This window comes from Channa argus, chromosome 8 (genome assembly GCF_033026475.1).
Source record: "Channa argus isolate prfri chromosome 8, Channa argus male v1.0, whole genome shotgun sequence".
Classification (NCBI taxonomy): domain Eukaryota; kingdom Metazoa; phylum Chordata; class Actinopteri; order Anabantiformes; family Channidae; genus Channa; species Channa argus.
In genome coordinates, this window is record NC_090204.1 from 7,745,292 (window position 1) to 7,768,136 (window position 22,845).

The 22,845-nt window shown below is 40.2% G+C and overlaps 1 protein-coding gene across 6 annotated transcripts in view; it reads right to left on the reverse strand.

Annotated features, from left to right (window-relative positions):
- Nucleotides 1-22,845, reverse strand: part of celf5a (cugbp, Elav-like family member 5a) — a 185,261-nt gene that overhangs the window by 10,666 nt on the left and 151,750 nt on the right. For 2 of the 6 annotated variants that reach the window (XM_067512538.1, XM_067512540.1), the window contains exons 4-7: nt 22,235-22,363; nt 18,812-18,891; nt 11,671-11,817; nt 5,381-5,546 (exon numbers count right to left, since the gene is read on the reverse strand). In XM_067512538.1, coding sequence (XP_067368639.1) covers nt 5,381-5,546; nt 11,671-11,817; nt 18,812-18,891; nt 22,235-22,363 — 522 coding nt within the window. The remainder of the gene's footprint in view (nt 1-5,380; nt 5,547-11,670; nt 11,818-18,811; nt 18,892-22,234; nt 22,364-22,845) is intronic. The other 4 variants (XM_067512543.1, XM_067512542.1, XM_067512539.1 and 1 more) reach the window with 4 other exon arrangements.

Genomic DNA, 22,845 nt, shown 5'->3' on the forward strand with positions numbered 1-22,845 from the left:
TTTAACACATCGTAACTAAACTGAATAGTAAAGAAAATACTACAGTGGCCGGGTTCAACATGTACTGGGTCACAAAATAGGGTTACGATATAAGGAAAAGGCAAGAAGCAACATCATGCCCAATAAAACAATCATTACACAAGAAAGCCATTTACGTAACCCAGTCATCATCTTTACCCTCGCTGTCACAATGTCCCAATATTCAACCTGAGTAGACACTGAAAAATAACGACTAGATATATACTTTGCATTACATGCATTGTGGGAAATTGGATTCATAGCCTGTTTAGAATGCACACAAAGCGCAGAGATACATGTGGCTGTCAGTGTGTTCTACGTGTATTTGTATGTAATAATGACAAGTTGTTCCCTGCTCGGAAATGCTGCAAGACAGCAGATTATATATTCTTTACAGCGAGCTCTTAACTATCATTTCTCCACTTTTATTACAGAAAGAAAGAAGACTGCACTGATAAACATTATGCATATGTGTCGGTCACATATATTTATATTATGGAAGCAAAATTACATTCATATTTTTGCAGGCTGCTACTTGGAGGGGAAAACTGTTGATTTGCACTTTGCGATGATTGCCTTGCGAAAGAAGTCTTCACATGCGACAGAAGTATTTATTATGCTAATTATACATTCAAATCAGCGAGGACTGGTATACGCGTACTGGAGAGTGCAGTCATTACTAGCACAAGGGCTGTCATTCGGTGGAGCAAGTAATAAGCACTCAAAACAGATGCTTTCATCTAACTGATTTAAAATGTGATGCATTTAGACTCAGAGAAAATGTCTGTCTGGTTCTCAAAGTGTGAATAATACATTTGAATAAGGGAAGGGCAGCTTTTTCAAAGGCCAGTTGGAATATTAAAACAATGTTGCTTCTGATACTTTCTCTTAGATACCAATAAATATTTGTGAAGCAAATAAAACGTGACATAAAATAAAAGCACTTCCACAATAATGCGTTTCATTATTGCTCATTTTAACACCCATTTTTAATACAGATCATATTTAAATGAAAACCGCTAGATTAAATATGATTAAGGCATAGTCCTTTCAGAATGTAGGATACACAGAATGGTTGTTTCACTTAAACCCACTGAGAAACTATTTTTATCAATCATTTTAACTCTCTTACTATGAGTGATGATGCCCTATATGAACATGAGCACAATGTATGGCCAAAATGTATGGATAGAATGTGGGCAGGATTTTGTAACATATGGGGTATTTGAATCTTTTTTTAAATGCTAAACTGTCAATAAATAATACCTGTGATGTTTTTCACATTACTGCTTCTATTGTTAATTATATGTTTGTATGTCCAAATGCTTAGAAATCCTGCCTTATATTCATGGTGAAACAAACAAAAATCCTTGAAACTTTAAAATAAGTGAGTAACACTGAAAGGATCCAATCAAATCTTAATGATCATAATTCTGGGAGTACATACACAGGAATTCAATATGATATCAAGAACAATGACATTTCTCTGATTTTAAGTTGATTTAATGAGAACGTGAAACTTCCAAAAATCTCCTGTAGCAAATGTCCACATTCCTAAGCTTTTACTACTTTCTGCTGCACTCCTGAAGCTAATGCACATACAATGCACTGACCATACCAATGTGGCTGATTTTTCTGATCCCAGCAGGCCAGCCGGACAGCTTGTGAAGCTCTGCTTCTCGTGCAGACCTCAGTTTTACCCACATACAGGGGATTTGGTCTACGCAGGCGCTGTGGCTGTAAAAGTACTTGCACACTCTAGGGATAAGGACACCTATTGCTGTTACAGAGCTGCTCACCTTCACTCTAGGGATTAGTTATGATTCTGATGCAATAGGCCTGATATAAACTGAAAGTGGTGAAATTCGTATGTGAGGAACAATGGCTCTTAATTCAAATGGACATTTTTCCTAATAAGTCTGCAGATGAAACTACTGTACAAAAGCTAAATAAAATAAAGCAACTACAGGGGACAAATGTTTTTTAAGATAGGCTACAGGCTGCTTGTCACCAATCATGCCATACAAGTGTTCCAGCTGTTTCACTTCTTCCAAATTGCTTAGATGTCAGTCTTATTAGCCCTTAGCATTTGTTAGTTGTAAAATGACTTATGAAATGTCTATGTAACAAGTATAATGCACCATGAAATACAGGTGCACATATTGAGGAAGAACCCACTCTCAAACACCTCATTAGTGTTGTGGTGTTTGTCACAATCAAGGTGTTCTGCATCAAAGGTGCTACCATTCTTGAACCCAGCAGGGATGGTGTAGCACATCTAGTCTGCCCGTGAGTGGCTTTTCTCCAGCTGTGGAACATCCACAGTATATTTTGTGTAAAATCTACTTGTACATGTACATCTTGAGCGTAGAGCAGCACCATGGTACAGAACATTAGAGTGACTTTCATTACACCCTTCTCACATCCTAACAAAGCATCCTTGACACTGCGTGTTCCTTAACACAAATACCCAGTGGGATCCGCATGCCTCTCTACTTCTCCCTTTCTCTCCTCTCTCACCATCTTTGTCTCTCTTTCTCTCTCTTTTCCTCTTTACTCAGGCTCTTCTTCCTCTCTCTCCCTTTGTTTTGTTTAACTTTTATTTCTTCTACAGTGCTCAGGGAGCGGCACCTGGTGAACATTATTTTCAAAAAGCATCATCATGCATCATTGTAAGGATACATGCTCTAATCAGCTGAACCATCTGGCAAACGGCTTATGCACCATCAAGCTTAAATGCTTTGCATCTGTTGATCAAATGGATGTCTCATTGTTTTCGGAGTAACACCCTTAACCTCTGAGCCTCTTTGTACCTCGGCTTGCTGTCACAAACAAGACTTTTCATGCTGCAGAGGTTATACTGATCATTTAAATGAAATATTAACTTCATGCTTCTACCTCAAGTTCAGAAAGGTTTTTTTTCATGTACTTCCACTTCTAGAACCTTACGTTAATGCAGAGCAGTAAGTGCAATTGAGAAAAGTTGTAGTGTCTAATTTTTCTCATTTTGGAAGGAAAGGGGACATTTACCTTTATACCTTCTGCCTTTGTACATTCTACTCAGCTGTCAAATTTGTAGATTTGTTGTTAGCTTTAATTTTGTTGATGACACAACTTAATGCATAAATGAAACCTCTGTCAAAGTAGGAAAGCACTCTGCTCCCAGTCCCTAAAAACAGATTCTAATATTACAATGAATTATTCCATTGACTCGTGGCTGACATCCTACAGTCTCTCAGTAGTGTCAGAGTCTCTTGGCCTACTTATACAGACAGCCTTGCCAGTAATGCTATGTATTCCTTCAGTGAAGTCTAAATAAGTCATAGCCACAAGTGTGAAAAAGAAGAGAGAAAATGTCTGTGTATAGCAAAGCAGCAAGCTAGACTCTCCACTCCTGCAGCTTCTGGCAGCCACACTCAAGCTAATGAATGAAGAAAGGGGAGATACAACATATCATATTAATGTCAGTCCTTGAAAATTTGGAAAAGCAATGCTTTCTCTCAAGGATTAATAAAATATTACATTCATAATAAAAGGTAATCAGTTGACTGTAGCTTACACATTGGCATGGCCAAAAGCAGATAAGTGGCACCACTTCACACATATCACATTCACAGTCTCACAGATACACTCTTCTCTTATATTTTCTCCCTCCCTATCTCTGAATCACATGTATAAATATATATTTCTTTGTCTAAGTCAAGCTCCTGGTGTAGTCAATTGATATTAAGTTTCCTTACTTTCATAATACATAAGTAGTTTTGTTAAGCTTTTACATAATATACATAAATACATAATTCAGCTTTATGTTCATTCCACTAAGGAACTGATTTAGGCTTTCGAGGGGCTACGGTGAAAAAGACCTCCAACAATGCAATCAAACTTGTGTATAAAGCCCCCCTCACTAAATCTCACATTGTCTTACACACACACACTCACATGCAGTTTCTTGCAATACAGTTGCACTGTCTTTCATCAGCACTATTGTGTTACATGCCGAACACAAAGATCTGAATTGCCATACTGTCAGTGCTTTACCCATCAAAATAAGAGGCTTCTCAGCAAGACTGAGCTCCACTTTTAATCATTGTCTCTGATTGATTATGCCCACCCAAAAGTGCACACTTTGCACTGAAAACATCACCATGAATATTTGACAAATAGGCTTCCTCTCTAGATATATTGCCCGTCGTTCAGAATTATGAACTGTACACATGAGCATGCGTGTGCCCACTGGCATGTTCCATCATCCTATGTTTATATAAAGCTATGTCCTTTGGCTTTAGGCAGAGACAAGCTTGATGAAAAGGTTAACAAACGGGTAGAATTAATTTGCTCGCCTAGCACAGTGCTATCTGCCTTGTATGTAACTGAATTGAGTTAAGCAGGACCTAACTGGTACTGCCCTATAAAACTGTAAGATATAAACACAATTCCAGCTTCTTCACCGACAGAAAACATAACGTAGACAGAGAATCTGATAGAGTACAGCAAGTTTTTTGTTAGAAGCCAATTTCCTACAATGGCTATAAATCTAAAACAGGCCATGTAGCACTGATAGTGGTTCTCTCTCACTATCTGGTTTAAAGTTACCAAAGTCATTACTTAAAAACTTAATACTGCAGTGTTGACAAAGCAGGTGAACAGAGCACAACAAAGACATGGATACTGTATTATTTATTTCGGCTCATGCCTTTGTTGAGCGGAGAATCTTGAAGTTTCCTCTGTCTCAAGGAAAATGAAGCACTGCTGAATAAGCAAATGTTATGCAGTGGGTAGGCATTTCAAAGTCCTTCCCTTTTCTCTGTAATGTATCTGCATAGAAGATGTTTGTTATGGAAAACAAAACCAACTGCATGCAGATCATGTGCAAATCCTTTAAAGCACAAGGTCAAAATACTATGGGGAAATTAACGCCTTATCTGTAAACTTACTTATTGTATTCCTTATTGTGCTGCTACTATGGCCAAACATTTTCTGCATTCACAAACAACATAAACATGCAAATCCCACCAAATGTTTTATTTCAGCTTGGTGTCTCTTTCTCTCCAGTGGAATAATTTTGGATTACCAGTCAGCAGGCACTCTTTCTTTTGGCCTTGCTGCTGCTGTATTTCACTCTCTCAAAAACACACACAAACACACACACACATATTCATACAAACAATATAAGAAACACAAACCTACCTTTCAAAGAACTCACTGGCACTCACACACACACACACACACACAAAACCTACACACACAGTAAGACATTAATACAAACATACCCTAGATCTTAATTCTTGCATCACTAACACAACTTCACTTCAAAAGTACACACACATTAGTTAGAGGAAAGTGAATGAAAACGAGTGCTCACCCAGGGTTTGATGAAACTCACCCGACACCGGGGTCATGGGAGTGGGTGGGAGGCTGTTGATGTTGAGCGCCCCCATCTGGTGAATCTGTGTGGCGGGGAAAGCCACGCTAGGCGTGAGGTAACCTCCGTGGCTTGCTGCCATGATGGCTGCCTGCTGCTGCATGAGCTAAAGAAGAGGGACATGGAGAGATGGGAGAAGGAAAGGAGGGTTGGGTGCCATGTGTGAAAGAGCAGGAGGGAGAATGTGGTGTGAGAGAGGTGAGAGGAGGACAGATGGTGATGAAAAATATAGTAAGTTGAGAAGGAGTCAGAAAAAGATGGGTGAAGAGGAGTAAGACAGGCGGGAGAAACAGCAAGTGTAGAACAGAGGGAGGGATGTATGTTGAGGTTGATGGATGGAAAGTGCATGGGAAGTACAGAGAAAGTAGAGCGGAATAAAAGAAAGAGAAGAAAAAAAGAAGCCTGTCAACCTATGTTTAGTGAATCTGTCTGTTCTCCCAGCAGGAAGCCTGTCACCAGCTGCAGAAACGATTTAATAGTTGTCTGTTGGGCTCATACAAATCAAGGCATTGACATGTGCACATTATCTCTGTGCTCAGGGAACAGGCAAAGTTTGCAGAAGAGTTGCAATGCTTTTTCTTTACAATTGTCAAACTTCACAATACTGTGTTTGACTGTATAGAAATGCCACGGACATCTCCCACTCTCATCTGTTGTTCCCTGAACTCATCTCTAATTTTTGGGATGCATTTGTAAGGATTGATGCTTGTCAGAAAGTCTCTGTGATAGTTTTACCAAAAAGAGACCATTTTACAAACAATAAATTTCGCTCGAGTAAATACCGCAGAACTTGCCTGGTTTGAGATCATGCTGAATCCAGGCCTGAGTCATTAAAACAACATTTTTAAAGCAGGTGTATCTCAAAACTCAGATTCCAGACTATGTTAGTAAAAACAGAATGTTAGTCAGACAATTGCAATGGCTGTCGATTTTCAAGAGTTGGTCAGTTTCACAAAGACATAAAAGCAATACCCTATCATTCACTCTGCATTTCTACTTAGCATGAAGTACAACAAGAGAGCTGCAACTATTTTTCATCAAATGCAGCTCGCAGAGTGTTTATTCATATACACAGGACATGCACCCATGCACTGTTGCCCTGGAGTGTGCTCACACGCAGACACTTGTACACACACATACACACAGCATGCAAGAAAAGCAGCAGAGACAAAGTTTTTACACTCAACTTAAATTCTCCCTGTGCAAACCACATGCTGAATGCCTAATTCAAAAGAAAATCCATCATTGTACAATGGCTTTTGCAGCTAGTGAACCAGCTGGTTTATCTGGGGAATCAATATTCTTTTGCAGGCGGTGGAGCTGCCCTTAAGTCATGCTGACCTGTGTGGTATAGGAATACAAACACAGCTGGACTGACCTCTTGCACCCAACTCTGCATCTATTTGATGCTGCTAACAGTAGGTGCTAAGTGTCAGGGGAGCTGCTGATGGCTGTGGCCTGAGACTGACTTTTACAAGCGGAAATCAAACTGCTCTCCTGCTAGCACTAATGCTAATGACGATATTGTAAGACAGTGGAGGAAGAGAATGCCACTCTACTTGTATTTGCATAGAGACCCAGCAATGGAAAAGCCAATTATTTTCCCTCAGTGGCCCTGTCAGGTAACCTGAAAGCAGCTGTCCCGATGTAGAATGCCCAGCACTGGCATCTCATCTATTAGCCACATGCCTTGCCACTGCTATCTATTAACGCCTTTTGTCATTTGCATAATTTTATCAACGTGACAAATGGGCATCATCCATTCATTTCCAAATAAGATGAACTGAGCCTTTAAGGGAGCAGTGCTGCAAAAGACAGCAAGGGAGCAAGAAACAAAACATAAGCAATGACACAGAAACAAACAAAGAGGTCTAGAGGATCTGGGGCTCCCTTGCTTTGGTAATGCTGTGACTGCCACCCTATTAGGATGTGAATAAGGTTGGACAGAATAGGATGAAGGGTCTGACTGGGCTGGTAGTAAAGAATAAATATACACTGTCACGCTACTCACTGTTTATTTTTTGTCTTTTTCTCAGGCTCAGCGAGGACAGAGGACTTAAGGCTGCTTCTAATAAGCTTGCAGTATATTCGCTATGGGCAATGTGGCCTTATCCGAGCTGCAAGCCTGGATGGAGTAATAATAGTGTGGGAGTAAATACTAGTGACTTCAGAATACCAGCCTCTTTACCAGTGTATGTCTTAGTTAAAGCAATCTGTAATGCCCTCCTTTAGATTGTCATGGATAACAACTCTGGCATTCCTTGATGCTTCATTTCAAATTAAAATGCAGCAAATTGGAAACTTAAGCACGTGATTATATTGGAATGCAGTGGTTCATACAAACTGGCTCAGAAAAAAAGAAATAAAGACCAGAAAGCAGAGAGGTAATGTTGACAGAAACATTTAAAGTCAATCCATTTTACGTTCCTTTTTAAAATTTCAAAGGCCTTGTATTCAAAAGCCATTCCTAGTGTTTTATTTTTGAACAACCCAGGAGATAGCAAAATGTCTCTGGTGGAGAATGTCCACAACTGAGTCTTCATCATCACAGACACAACCTTTTCTGCTTCCTCTTGAAAAGAAAGGAAAAGGGAGGGGGGCAGTGGGGGTGGCAAAAGAGCGTATGAGAGGGAGAAAAGAAAGTTGCCCAGGCTCTAGCAGCATTCATTTAGTGTCAGACATCTGCTTTTTTATTGCAACCTGATGGCATTACTCTCCCCTGGTGCCAGCAGGCAATCACCTCTTTATCACATGGCAATTATCTCTGTAGCGCTGCTCTGTGACTCGCTGACTCTCAGCACTGTCACATGTGACCCCTTATAGCCCAACCAGTCAGGGATGGAGGGAGGGCAAAGAGAGGCAAAGAGGGGGAGAGCGGGGGTGAGAAAGGTTGAAAAAATGAGAGAGAGAGGGAGACAGTGGGTCAATGAGGTGAACTAAAAGACTGAAGACAGAAGACTGAAGCTCAAGGGCCTCATTTGTTACTCCAGTGCTAGCAGGTTGTATTTCCACAAAAAGATTTAATAGCTTTTTTCATCTCTTATGCACTTTGTTATGTGTGTACACACATGTTTCTGTGTGTAGACACATGCAGGTACAGTCAAGAGTTAGTCCCCACAAGTATAACACAGCTAAACCAGGTCACACACCCACTTGTGTGTGTATGTGTGCAGGCAGTTTACAGTACAGCCAAATGATGCAGTAATGCCCCACCATCATTTCTCATGTATGCTGTGTCGCAAAAGGCACTGTTTGAATGTGAGTCCCTCCAACAGGGGGAGATGTTTCCTAATGTGAGTTTACAGTCATCATCCTCCCTCTCCTCCACCCAGAGACTGTCACTATTAGCACCAAGTTGAACCATTTTCTTAAACCACACTCTTATTTATCTGTTTCAAACTCAAGTAGAGTGGCCTCTACCTTGCCCCTTTTGTCTCCTTAGAGGCAAAAGGGGCAAGGTAGAGGCTGTAGGTTCCTTACACCTGGAGGTGCTGGAGGTGCCTTCAAATTTAAAACTTCCTTCTTGTCCTATAACGCACTCTGTAGTTCTCCACCCAAAGAGACCAAGAGAATCTAAAATGGCTGTCTTCACATGGCTTTAGAGGACAAGGCAGGGAAAGTGACTTGAATCAAATCAAATCATGTTCAAATAAGATGTTTGTGTCTTGAAGGAGAAATACAAAAGGTAATAAAAGCTGGTTTTATTACTTGCATTCAGCAATTCATGGGAGAACTATTATCACTTACGACTAACACTGGAATGAAACATGGAATCTCACTCGCTTACTCTTCTTCGGTTTGTGTTTTATGAAATCACCTTTTTGCAAATTGGATGTTTCCTGTCAGAGCTCACCAGTGTCTGTTTCTATCGTGAAAATGGCACATTTCTCATTTTTTGGCATATGTTGTCAGTGTTGCACCCCTCCAATTTGTGTTCAGTGCCCCCTCCTTCTCCTCGTTTGACTAAAATCCAATTTACTGGCTGTCAGCTCAACTCTATAATCCTATCCACTGCTGTAGTGGAGGGTAGCTCTTTGAATTTACCATTTACTGTAGTCTCTGGTTATAGCTATATACACCATCTCTCCCTACGTCTGTATTCTATACTGTGCTACCTCCTCTTCTCTTGGCCAGTGTATATGTAGAGTAGGCGAACATGTAGTGTGTCTTTGGAGATAAACTCCTTTTTCTGTCACTGCAGGTTTTCCATCTTGGGTAACGTGTAGTTTATCTTGCCGTAAATAAACATTCATTGTATCACTTTAGCACATTCCCACTGGGTTCAGGGCAATCAAGGATGCACACGCCATGTCTTTGCAGCCAGCACCAATGACTGTAATGTAACCATAACTGCTGCACAAGCTGGACACCCACAATAAAGATAACTAATAATCCTTTATTCCACATTATTAAGTACCTAGCAGTCTGAACGAGTATTTAGCTTTTTAAAATAGTCTTTAGGGAGATTTGAAAACAAGAGCCCCCCTGATAATCCATTACTAACTCTTGTGCACTCATTACTTTCTGAAAAGTTAGGGTGAGTTTATCTCCAAGGTTGCCTTGCCTCTGAGCTTCTCCATAGAGTTGCTTTATTTTGCTGAATTCATTATATACTGGTACATGGCATCCACAGTCTCTGTGATCTATAATACTAATACAAGGGGAATTTCACCTTCACTACCATCATTCATGCTGTATAATCTTTGTGTCGAGAAACCACAAATGTGCAATTTCTCCTTCAGATTTCATGGTAATTGATTCTCTCTAATGCTGAAGTATCCCCCGTGCCCTTGTTACTTTTGCACGGAACTCAATTTCCTAGCATCTTCGTGCTCTTTGTCATATTATATGTGTTTATGAAAGAGAGAGGGAGGAGAGAGAGAAAGAAAGAGCATTTGCTGCACAGTTTGTGAGTGTGTAGACTCTTGTATGCGAATGTATGAGTCGACACGGGTCTCTGCCACAGTAAATAAGAGTCATAGCCAACCTGAGCGGGGCACAATGGTTTCCCCACAGACCGCCACTGCCTCCACTACCCCTTAAACATTTGCATTTCTCCACATTTCTTGGGAAAGGGCTGCATTTCATGAATGGTAATGAAGGTGGGAGTTTTACTGGAGAGAGCACAAGAGATGGCCTCGCAATTACTCTGGGATGGTCAATTTGCACATTTCACACTAGTTCCCATAGCTGTGATATGAAAATGAAGGAAATGGATAAGCCCCAAAGACCCTGCTAACGTCAACATTAAATCCTGGCATTTATAAGCAGCAAAAAATATATAACATCCAAATATATACATCCAAATAAGTACAGGGAAAAATTATGTTGCGTCCCTCCTCCTCTAAGTAAATGCTCTGTGTGGTCATGTATGCTTATGCAGCACGTTGTGACAGAGCTCCAGGTTTTTATCTCAATGCAGGATGGAAGCCTTTTCTTAAATTCACTTTAACGTGGTTCAAGTTGGTTGTTTGAGTGGATGTACCCCTCTGTTTGTGTGTGTGTGTGTGTGTGTGTGCTCTCTCTCAGCAGGGAAGGATAAAGTTTGTGTGCAGATAAGTTGCCCATGCAATATTCTGAGTCAACTGTGGCCCCTGAAGCATCTCGTGGACCCAGAGGGAGGGACAGAAGAAGGGAGAGTGGAAGGGTAAAGAATCAGTGTGATGAAGGATAGAGGAGGGCGCATGGAGAGAAAGGCTGCACAGGTTATCTGAACTCATCAAAGAGCCGGGGGTCTGCCTTGTGTGTGTGTGTGTGAGAGAGAGAGAGAGTGAGAGAGAGAGCGTGTGTATGCTGCCATGCCCTGAAGCTTGGTATGGTGGGTGGTGGTATGATGGCAGAGGGGTGTGCCTACGTGCTGAGGGTAGTGAATGGATGGGATGGCATAGCAGAATTGTTTATGAGGAGAGGAGTAGACAGTTGTAGCAGTGATAGTTTGGCAAGCTAATTTTTAACAGTAACAACATCACCAGGAAATAACACAGAAAATGTGCATAGAAAATGTTTGTGTACTAAAAATACTACAAAAGTAAAAAAAAAATATAAACTTAACCATTTTAAACCATTTTGTATAGGGATGTCCTGAAAATTTTAAAGATTTTTTTTTTTTTTGCAGTGTTTCTTTTTTTTTCTGAATAGTACTTTAGGTACTTATATTCAGCCAGTAAATATGTACCTACTGTAAATAATGTTAGAGTTGAATAGCTTTCCCTTTGTCTTTTCCAACTCACCGCATGGGCGTAAGAGCTGTAGGTGCTGAAGGGAAGAGCGATGGCAGGGTTGAAGATGCCAAACTGCCCAACCATCTGCTGCATACGTCTGATGGTGCGCTCCTTGTCTGTGTCTGCAAACTTTACCACCAAGCTGGAGGAAGCACCCTGAGGGGGTGGAGGGAACAGAAGATCAAAGAACTGAGATCGGAGACACTTGACCCCAGTTTAATGCAAGCACCTTTAACACAAACAGTCATGTTGTTTTAGAGTGCACATCACTTGTCTCCCAAAGACTTTAGGTCATATCATGGTAAAACAGGCATACACAAGGATTATGATCTACTACATTTAAAAAAAAAAGAAACAGACACTTATACATGGCTTTAAGAGTCCAATACTAGAGCATTAGGAAGGTTACTATTTATTATTTTTGATTTCTTAGTATGCTGTGTTCATTAGCAACAACAACTGCTGTTAACATCAATACCTAGTGAGCTCCTCTAATTGCATTGCAGTTTTTTGTTGCCATTCTTTGCACATTTGTATTACTGCAGCGAAGCTTGCCTGCTTATTTTTTTGCTGGCATACATAAACATGAAGCTAACACAGATATGTAAAGAATAAAGATATTCCACTTATTGAGTGAACAGCTCTGTAGGTATGTACAGACAGAAATATTTCACTCTTTTTATCGGTGAACATACACTTAGTTGTCAGTATCAGGTACAATTCACTAATGCAGTCTAAAGTAGTGCAATACATTTTCCCTTAATCTGAATGATCATTACGTATAGATATAAGATATATTTTGTGCTGCTTTTAACTACTCTGTTTTACACAAAGAGATGCTTCTGTTATTAAGACTATCCTCAAAGAGACACATTGTAGATATAATAATAAAAAGAAACACCTAACAGTAATGACCATACAGCTAAACCAACTCAGTTTCAATAATAAAGTAACATTATTTCCTTCATTGAAGAAGGATTTGTTGCAGATTCTATTAAACTGTGTTAGTTGTAGCTGGGTGTACCTAACAAGTTGCCAAATGAGTGTATGGGCAAAGTCACATTGAGCAATGCAGCCTTTTTGTGCTTGACATAAATACTTAATATTTTCCCCAAGAATTCCTCCACTGGCACAATGCATAGATAAAACATTTTTTCCCCTAGCTAAGATTCAACGATCTGCAATGTGCAAACATTTGAAATAAACTATAACTGGCAGTGATTCCTATTGACTTTTGGTGAAAGCATTCTTCAAAGAAAACCACGCTTTTACGGCGGTTTTTCTCAAGCTATCCTCTCTCTATTTTAATTGCCCTCTTCTACCCTCTTTGGTTCTGGCTATCCATCCCTTTATCAACACTAATACCTCTTTCTGCAGCCCAATAATGAAACCAGCAGGTGTGTCAGCCACACACCCTTCATTAAGAATCTTCAAATGATTTAGCGCTACAGTTGACCTTTTGTGTGTTCCGGCTCTCCTCCCCTCTGGGCCCCCAAACTGGCCAATCGATCCACATAAAAGGCCGAAATATTACTCTGATCTGACAGTGCAGAAAGGTTGTTTGTCAGTCATGATAAGAGGCCCTCTGAAATTGATGCACGATTGTCAATAACAGTGGTGGCTGGTGAAGTGCCTTGATTGAGGGCAATCAAGGCACTTGTAAGGTTTTCTAAAAGGGCTTAAGTGTATTTCTTAGTGTGCTTGGATCTGGGTCAGCCCTGGCAGAAGATGGGTTAAACTATAGACAAGCATTTATCAATGACTAATGTAATGATGATTTTTACATATTGCATTATTGGCTTTCTTTCTTCTTCTTCTTTGCATTTTCCTCTGACTGAGAGAAGGGTATAAGCTAATAAAGACATATACTGATAGGTAGAGATGTTCAAAGACATGCACGGGACCTTTCGACCGTAGCTTATAGATTTTCTCTCTTTCTCCCCACTTTTCTCAATACCCCCTCTAGCCCTGTTCTCCTGGCTTGCTGACTGGATAATTCACAGGTTTGAAGCATTCTAGGGGAACAGGTGAACAGCCAGGTTGGTTGGTTGGCTGTCTGACTAAAGACTAATTGTCTAGTTAGGCAAATGATTGGCTGGTAGGCTTGTTGGCTACATGGTTAGCTAACTGTCTGACAGACTAACTGTAAAGTTAAATCAAGTCAAGTCACAGGGGTGCTATTGTTATAACCAATCGTGATAGTGACCAGTTGCTACTTAACCTAATTAGTGAGATATGACATTTGGAGGGCCTGGTGGATCAGTGGTAGAGCATTGGGTTGGGATGCAGAAAGCTGCAGGTTCAAATGTCCCTGCCCAGCCACCAAGGACCACCCTGGTCCTGGTCCCCAGCTGGGATAAAATGGAAGGGTTGTGGCAGAAGGGGCATCTGGCGTAAAACTCATGCCAAATCAACATGCAGAACGTGTTCCACTGTGTCGACCCCTTAGGAGACAAGCTGAAAGCCATTGACTGCTCCACATTTCTGGAAATGAAGTTTTTGCAAAAAACAGGATTGAAACAAGAGATAGAGCAATATGAAAAAATTAAATATTTGTTTCTCATTCTCTTCAAAATTACTTCCTATAATAATAATGAGCTTGTTCACTTCAAGGTTATCTCTGGTTTGTCTGGTGTGTCGATCCTGCATCATTAACTTTATTATGAGGGTCAACTTTGGGAGCGTCCAGGACAGGGCGGTGTATGACCAGCATATAAAAGAGATGTTTATATTAGTTTATATTAAATATTTTAACTCCCTTAAAGGCCTACCCTCTTTGATAATGAGAGCTGTATGTTTCTGCTTTTCTTCTCTTATATTTAGAGAAAGTTGGATTTAGTTATTCTGAAGGTACTGATTTGGAACTTTCCACTCTATTTTCCAAGTGGAAATAGGCAGGAGAGGGTCTGCTTGAAGAAAGAAACATAGTTTACTGTGAACTGATCACGATTTTATATGAGGCCTGTGCTGCTCTCTTTTATGTATGTCCCACTCTCTGCAAAGCTTTTTTTCAAGAAGGTCTATACACTGAGTTTGCCCTCCCACTTGTTCTCCTCAGGGCACCTGAATCTTATGACTTGTCGGCTAAGCATTCATTGCCACATTTGTTTTTCTCCAAGCTTATCCCAGTAAGGCCTGTCAGGTTATCAGTGAGCAGAATCTTTATTGCTGTAAAGAGAGAAGGATGAAGTATGAAGTAAAAGTCTCATTAAATTTTTAAGCTGCCAAGTAAGTCTGCTGGGCGGCTCCCAGCTGCCTAGAGAGCCACTGAAGGAAGGGGAGTTAAACCGAGAGGATAACAGAGATTCACATCCACAAGGAAGGTCTGCCTCTTTACAGTTCCTTCTCATTGACAGGGAGGGTTGATGTGCGTCCAAGCTGGACATCCTCTTGGGAATTAAAGAATTAAAGCCCGGCTATATATTCCACTTTAAACATATACAGTATACTAACTCAAGTTTGTCCCGGTCTTTGTACGTTAGTCAAATTGTGTTACAGTCTGAATGCACTGCCTGTTTCGCCACGACATATGGCATAATTTTGCACCCACATTATTAACAACAGTTTTGAAAACTATTTTATGTTCAAAAAGTTACGACTTTGTATTAAAAATTAATGTGACTGGAGTGGTTCAGTGAAGACCATGAATAGAATTTGCTGCTCATCTGGACATTATCTGACATGTTTGAGTCTGAGGGACATTTAACATATCATTTCATAACAAAATTCTAATATAATCATAAAATTTGATTTATTTATTACTCCCTCAACAAATGCTGCACTTATTGTATATATTGTAGCCTACAATGCCTGCACTTTACATGATGCTATGCTGCTCTTCTTACTGTATTCTAGTAAGGCATTGCCACCCATTGCTAAGCCAGTGGAATCATATAAATACACATCTCCTTTTCCTGGCTAGTAAAATAATGGATGACTGTAATCTACTAGATCATAAGAATGGAAAGTTGGCTGAAAAACAGAAATATTCATTGGCAAAAATCAAAGCTCTTAAACAATAAATACTAACTTTAAGAATATGTTTAGTGGTAAAACCATACATATATCATCCTTATGAAATAGTGACATTAACACTTTTCATCTCTGCATCTACATCACAATAAAATCCTTGCTCTGTTTCACCAAAAGCCACCTTTAAACATTATCAGCTGCTTTTCACTTTTGCTGTTTTCAACTATATTATTTAAAACAGTGACAAACAGATATGTTCTAAAAAACAATGTGGCATGTTGGGTATCAGATGTTGAAATTGCACTTGCATGTGTGTGTTCTCTGTCTGAAGAAACAAGAGAAGATGCATTAGCTGGGGAATCACGTTTGGATGATTCCTTTTACCCTCTCTGTTCTTCTCTTCACTATTAATCATCAAGTTCTCTCTTCTGTGCAAACTTTACCATATTTGCTTTCCTTTGCTCTGCTCTTATCCCTCTATCATCCTGCCCCAGTGTTTCCATCTCAGTCCCAATTTTAGCTGAAACAGCCTCGAAGTCAGGCTGAGCTGACGTGGATATGGAGTAAAAAAAACGGAGTTCAGCTCTGCGGACCTGACCTACAACCCCACCTCCTTCGTCTCTGTGTAATTCTGTCCCGGGACTTACGTCCTACACAGCCTTGCTGAATCTCAGCAATTTGCTTTACAGCTCTGCCGTTTAAATGTTTAATTGAGCCACTCATATCCTGGATTATGGACGTGTGTGTGTGTGTATGAGATAGCTGAAGGAAAATGAATGATATTGCCGGTGTGTATGTAGAGAGGTGGCAGGAAATATATTGGGTTAGACTGTGGTAGAGACCCACTTTGTGACCTGCAAACTTTTTCAACTGGCTATAGTTCCCACACTTTCACCATCTAGTCATTATCATTCATATACTCACATTATGTCATAGTTACCAACTGGCAGCTTTTATTTGGTCTTTTGTCACAAATCTACACAAAGGAATACATAAAGTCGTCTTTGCACGCACTGATCGTCACACACACACACACACACACACACACACACACACACAGACTTTATGCAGATTTTGTCTCTCATCCTGACTCACACTTACAATACATGCAAAATGCCCACCCTCCCGTTCTTACACAAATAACACAAATATATTCAGCTCAAGCTGTCTGAGCTGGAAAATAAGATCAGTCAGGGAGTCTTTGACCCTAGCCCTTGGCTGTACGAGCATGTGACTGTGAAACAGAGAGAGGAGCAGTATAGAAAGTGTACATGTGTGTGCTCATGTAAATGCACAACCCACAATGTGCTTCTGTTTGTAGATGTTTATGTATGCACACACATGCACTCGTGTGTGCGTGTCTGTGCACACTCATAAACTCTGAGAAGCCAGTGTTCGTGCTTTGGGGGATTGGCAGTAGATCTATCAAACTGCTGCAGTTAGTTGCAGCGTTATTATTATTCGGCACACTTCAACACCTCAGCTAGCAAAAGTACTGGCTTAATTCATGGTTATATTTAAGAGTATACTTGTCAGCCAAGGCCTCGAAAAATGAGCAAATATTCACACACATGTACATATCCTAGCTTGTATTAGTTCATTAGAAAGATTAATCATGTCTTAGCCTTAGAGAAAGAGGAATCATGCAATTCCTTTTGAATGTTACAAGAGTATATACCTTGTATTGCAGCTGCCAATGCTATTTCTCCTTTGATTTACTTTCTAGGTAAGTGTAAATTAATATTATTATTATAGATTGCACATCTTTTGGCAAGTGTGAAGTAACTGCAATCCTCTTGAACTTAAACTGAAACACAGGATGTATGCTCCAAGGTTTCTCCAGGATATTTGCTACACCGATGAACACTTTTCTCTGAAGAGCACTGTCCTGCTGGGGGGTAATGGTTCACCAGTAGTCCGCTAATCTAAGCAAGACAGGGACACTGTGCCTTTTCCTCCAACAGCCACAGGATATGAGATGTTGATCAGATTTCTATAATCAATTTACCAGAGCAGGAGGTATAAATCCTGTCCATTCACTCATTCTCCCTCTGCTTCTCTCTGTCTCTCACTCTCTCTCCAAGTCTTCCTCCCCTCCCTTCTGCCCCCTGCTTATAGTTAGATGAATAATTCAGAAGCCAATGTGGTGAAAGGTGGAGTAAACAAGTCTATTGCCTAATATCCCGAGAGGCTGCCAAAGAGAGACGAGCGAGGGCAGAAAGCTAGCAGAGATAGGGGGATGGAGCAACAGAGACGGAGGGTATCTATGGAGAATGGACATCCAGAGTCTTTCCTCATGACCTGCAGTCATTTGCACTTAGATTGACTCGGAGGTTGTGCCAAAAAGGCACAGCTGGCTTCTAGTGCCTCTCTCTCCTTTCCTCTTTTGAGCCACACATTGGCAACCATTAATAATGAAATCATGCACTGAAACACAACACCTGTGAGATAGGGTGGGCAAGAGTTCAGGGTCCCTGTTTCTGTGAGGTTAGAGTTTCTCAAATAAAAATGTAGATAAAAGCAGAGTATACTTCAGGCCACTGTATAATATGGGACGTGACTCTCTGTCCCCTCGTTGGATGTCACAGAGAATAACTCTATTCAGGCTTGAAGTGCAGAGTAAGTAGCTTTTATTTTGACACCATCAGGTATACGGGAACCATGACTAAACATGAGACACATACAAATGAGCAATACAGCTTCTGTGCTCATAGTAAATCCAATACAGAGAGATTTCAGAAGACACGGTGTGCTTACATAACGAGCAAATGTAATCTCACACTGCAGTTATATTCACTGATTATACTAGCAGAACTACTGATTGATGACTCACCCAAAATTCAATTATCATTCTAAACAGTTTTATCTGGAATTAGATTTGGATTTTAAAAAATGTACCATGTTAATTAAAGAGACAGAAAGCTATTTCTGGTTGTATCTGTTTTCTTTTTTTTTTTAAACTTGGATATTTATGAGGATGGCAGCACTTTCCTATCTATAAAACGATTAAAGCCTTGAAGCTAGAGGTGAGGTCAACAGTGAGAGTTTACGGCTCTTCATCAAGAGCAGTGAAGTGCAACTATTGTTAGTGGTGAGATGTGTGTATGTTTCATGCATGTTATGGATGCCTTTTTTTTGTGTACATTTCTGTGGTTTTATGTGAGAGTGCTGTACTCACTGGCATGGTCTGGCTGCCGTGGAGGGCACTGATTGCAGACTGAGCCTCAGTATGTGTGGAGAACTTGACGAAGGCGCAACCTGGAAGAGAAAACAGATGCACCCCACACACATGCAGGTACACACACAGACACAGACCCACACAATTGAGTGAGTTTAAAAGCCTACGGTATATTAATAAAGGATGCTGAATTACATTTGACACTACAGGAATCACTGTGCAGTGAGAGGCTCTCATTGCACAGCAGGCTGCCCCACTCCGGGCATTAGACAGGCAGACAAGCAGGCAGAAGCTGCAGGCTTTGATTGCACTGATGAAGCAGAAAAGCATGCTATTTAGCACCACATGCCTGTCTGTGCATATTAAATACAAGCTAAACTGGATAAGCCCATATTTCTTTTTCAGAGAGAAAACCGTTCCATTTCAAAACTCAGTAAAGATCATTATTATTCTTACAACAGGTTGTTCTGATCAATATTTGTGTATGTGAAGTCCAGAGGCCAACAGAAACCACAGCCTCCAAAACAAACAACAGAACCAAGACTCTTAGCTCTAACGTCCCTGAGGAACAATGTGAGGGGTAGATAATCGCAAATAAATTGGAAATAGCTTTTATGGGTTCACAATGTGCACTATGCTGTTGCACATTAATTATTTAATTATTAGACTAAAGTATGGCCCCTATTTCAAAACTGGCAAATTAATACTAGTAGGGCTGAATGATAAAACTATGTTCATAATTATTACAACAAAATTACTATACTATACTAATAAACCAATAAGTGATTTTCAATACATATTTCTATTTTGCACTGGTTTGATCACTCTATTTGCCTGCAGCAGCTGTGTAATGTAGTTTAAGTGCTGGGCCAAAGTTAAAAAAAAAACAAACCCTTTCACACATGCACTGGAATCCTGGAATTCTCCTGACATTGTCTGAAGGGGATGTATGTCCCGAATTGCCAGGAGGATTAGCAGCAAGCAAATAGTTGAATTGACTTTTTTTAATGCATAGCTCCAATGTTTCCGACAGCTAAGTTTTTTATCGTGTTGTGTCTTATGTGCATCTTGACCGCACACTGAAATCAAGTTTCTCTGGTGAGGAAGCTTCCCACTTGAACGATCTTCTGCTGTGTGTTACATGTGTAAAATGCAACCCCACACAATGCCCAAACTGATTTCTCCTTACATTGTCTATAGTTGACGTTTGAAACAGCCTAAAGCGTTTCTGTTTAGAGTGTGCATGTTCGACCTGTGCTTGCGTGGATTTCTTCTGGCTATTTTAGTTTCCTCTCACAATCCAAAGAAATGCATGTTAGGTTAATTGGTGAGCATATATTGTGAATGATTGTCTGTCTGTGTATGTCTCTCTGTGTTGTCCCTGAGATAGACTGGTGACCTGTCCAGGGAGTAGCAATGACAGCAGGAATAGGGTCCAGCGCCCTGTGACCCTGAACAGGATATGTGGTTAAAGATAACTGATGGATGAATGGATAGATAAGTGGTTGCTTATAACCCTAAAAACTTTTTGATTTATGATGAAACTGAATTCACACCTTGACATTTAAAGGTTGTCTTTTCATCATCGTAACACTGGGTGTACGTTCTTGAAGTCTAACAAACGTGTTAAAAACAATTGTTACAAAGTCAATTAATATGAAAAATATACAGTGACAATATTTCTTTACCAGTTCTACGAGTATTGTAACTTCACTATTTAATTCAAAACTGTTGACTGTTTTGAATTACTGAATCATATTCTCAGTTATGCATGTGGGCAGATCATAGTGGCCTATCTACTGAACTTGCACATCTCTGAAGAGAGTTTATCAAACTTTAGGAGAGTGAGGGAAACCAGAACGTACAAAGACACACATATGAGGACTGAACCTAGGTCTACTGCAGTGAGGCAGCAGTAGTATCCACCAAGTCACCATGTCCTCTTATAATTATACCCTACATGACCTAATTTCATTTTAAGTTTCTTTTATATGGTTGTTAAATCTTTCATACTTTATTTTTCTTATCATCTATCCTGGTTGACCCAGCTGCCCTCCCTTTCCTTTCCCTCTTAATGGGCTTACCCCTGTGGACACCAGCCAATCAAGATGCCGATTCAGCTGTCAAACCACTGCCCCCTATTGAGATATGGATAAAAAAGAGCTGGAGCTTGGCATGACCTGTACAAGGACTTTGCTAGAGTAGTACAAACGGTAGCCCTCTATAATTAGGCATTTAACTCCTGATATACCAGAACTTTTCAAGTCACGCATTGCCTGGCGTTTGAAACTGATTTTGAAACTGTCTTATTGTGATGCTTAAAGCATAAAACATGCTGTCAAATTAGTGTAATTATAACTAGTTGTGGACAAAGATCAGTAAAATATTAATGTTTAGAGTCTGATGTTTTGAGTGTTCTAATCACTGTAAATATAACTCAAATATTGCAGGGCCACAAATAGGAATGCATCTTCTCTTGGCTGTTCTCATCCTCACAGTGGGGACACTCGAATTGTTTTGACATCCATCTTTCCCTTCTCCTCCTCCAAACCACTGCAGTCAGAACACTCTGGCTCCAAACCTCCTTAGATATAATTCCACAACAATTTCCATAAGCACTGACCGGGGAATAGGCTTTAGAGACATGAAAAACCACTAGTCCCTTTGCTCTTTGCTGCATGTCAGGGGGAATTGATGTCTCAAAAAGTTTTGGGCTGTCTTAAAAAGGCCTGCAAGATACCAACCCTACAGTACCCAAGTTACTGCCTGCAGTACCATCCACAGGGAAAAATGCTTCAGATTAACACTGCCAAAAAAAAGGGAACAGGATAGAAATCATGGTTTTGTAATGCCGAAGAGCTTTTTTTCCTAAAATGAGCAATATCCTGAGAGAGTTTCTGATGGCAAAGTCAGCATTTTAAAATTGCATTACTCTGAGTTGCTGCTGTAGCTGATGGGGTCACAATTACAATTAACCTGAGGTGTCCTGTTTTGCTGGTGGCTAAAGTGCATATGTTCCTGGTTTTTAACCTGTCTTCTGATTTTATTATTGATAATCAAATAATTGTTCTGTCTTTAAAGATAGAGTAAATTATTGTCATGTTAAGTGTTTTGAGTGTTTACAAATACTAATTTCTGTGCAAAGGGACTCAAACAAATTACCCAGTAAATGCCTCTTCCTTTTCATAATTGTAAGTCTAACATCAATAAAACAGCACATCATCTTAAACTTCTGCAGCTGTCTAGCACACCACACAGTGCAGGGTAAAAGCATGTAAATACATGAAAATGCTACTTGACCCACATCTGATGCATGTGTCACGTAGTTTTTTCACATACCCCGACTGACATAGACATTCATACACACTGTCACTTCTCAGTCAGTGACCTACATAATCCTGACAAATGTATCATGACACCTACCTTTGCTATTTCCGTCAGGACCTCTTAGGACCGTGCACTCCTCAATGACTCCATAGGGTTCGAAGAGGCGGTAAACATCCTCCTCAGTCTGTTGTTTGTTCAGCATCCCAACAAACAACTTCCTGTCTTCTGGAAAAAAACAAGAAACATAAGGTTAAGTGTTAACTTTGATTTTAATTATGAAACAAATTTTCGAACATACAAGTAAATTCTTGTCATACTTAGAAGAGCAGTGTCTCCTTTTCTGTAGAAACCACACAATATACAGTATGTTCACACAGCCCCTGTACAGTAAAGTAATTCTCAAGTTTATTTAGTGTCAGTGGGACGTGACTCACTTTGTGTTATCTTTTTCCTAACACTGATTATTTTAATCTCTAGCATAAGTAGGTTTAGTCACATACAGGCAAAAATACTGTAGCTGCTGGGGGTAAGTCAGTGGTCAGGAGCTGGAAGGGGGAGAAATAGGATGACTAATGAAGAGGTTTCACGCACACACTCACACACTTGCAGGCACAGAGACCCGAGACAATGAGCAAGTCTTTGGTCCTTTAAAAGCACCAGGGGCTCTAGCAGCTCAACCTCCTACACACCACACTGTTCTGGTTTGA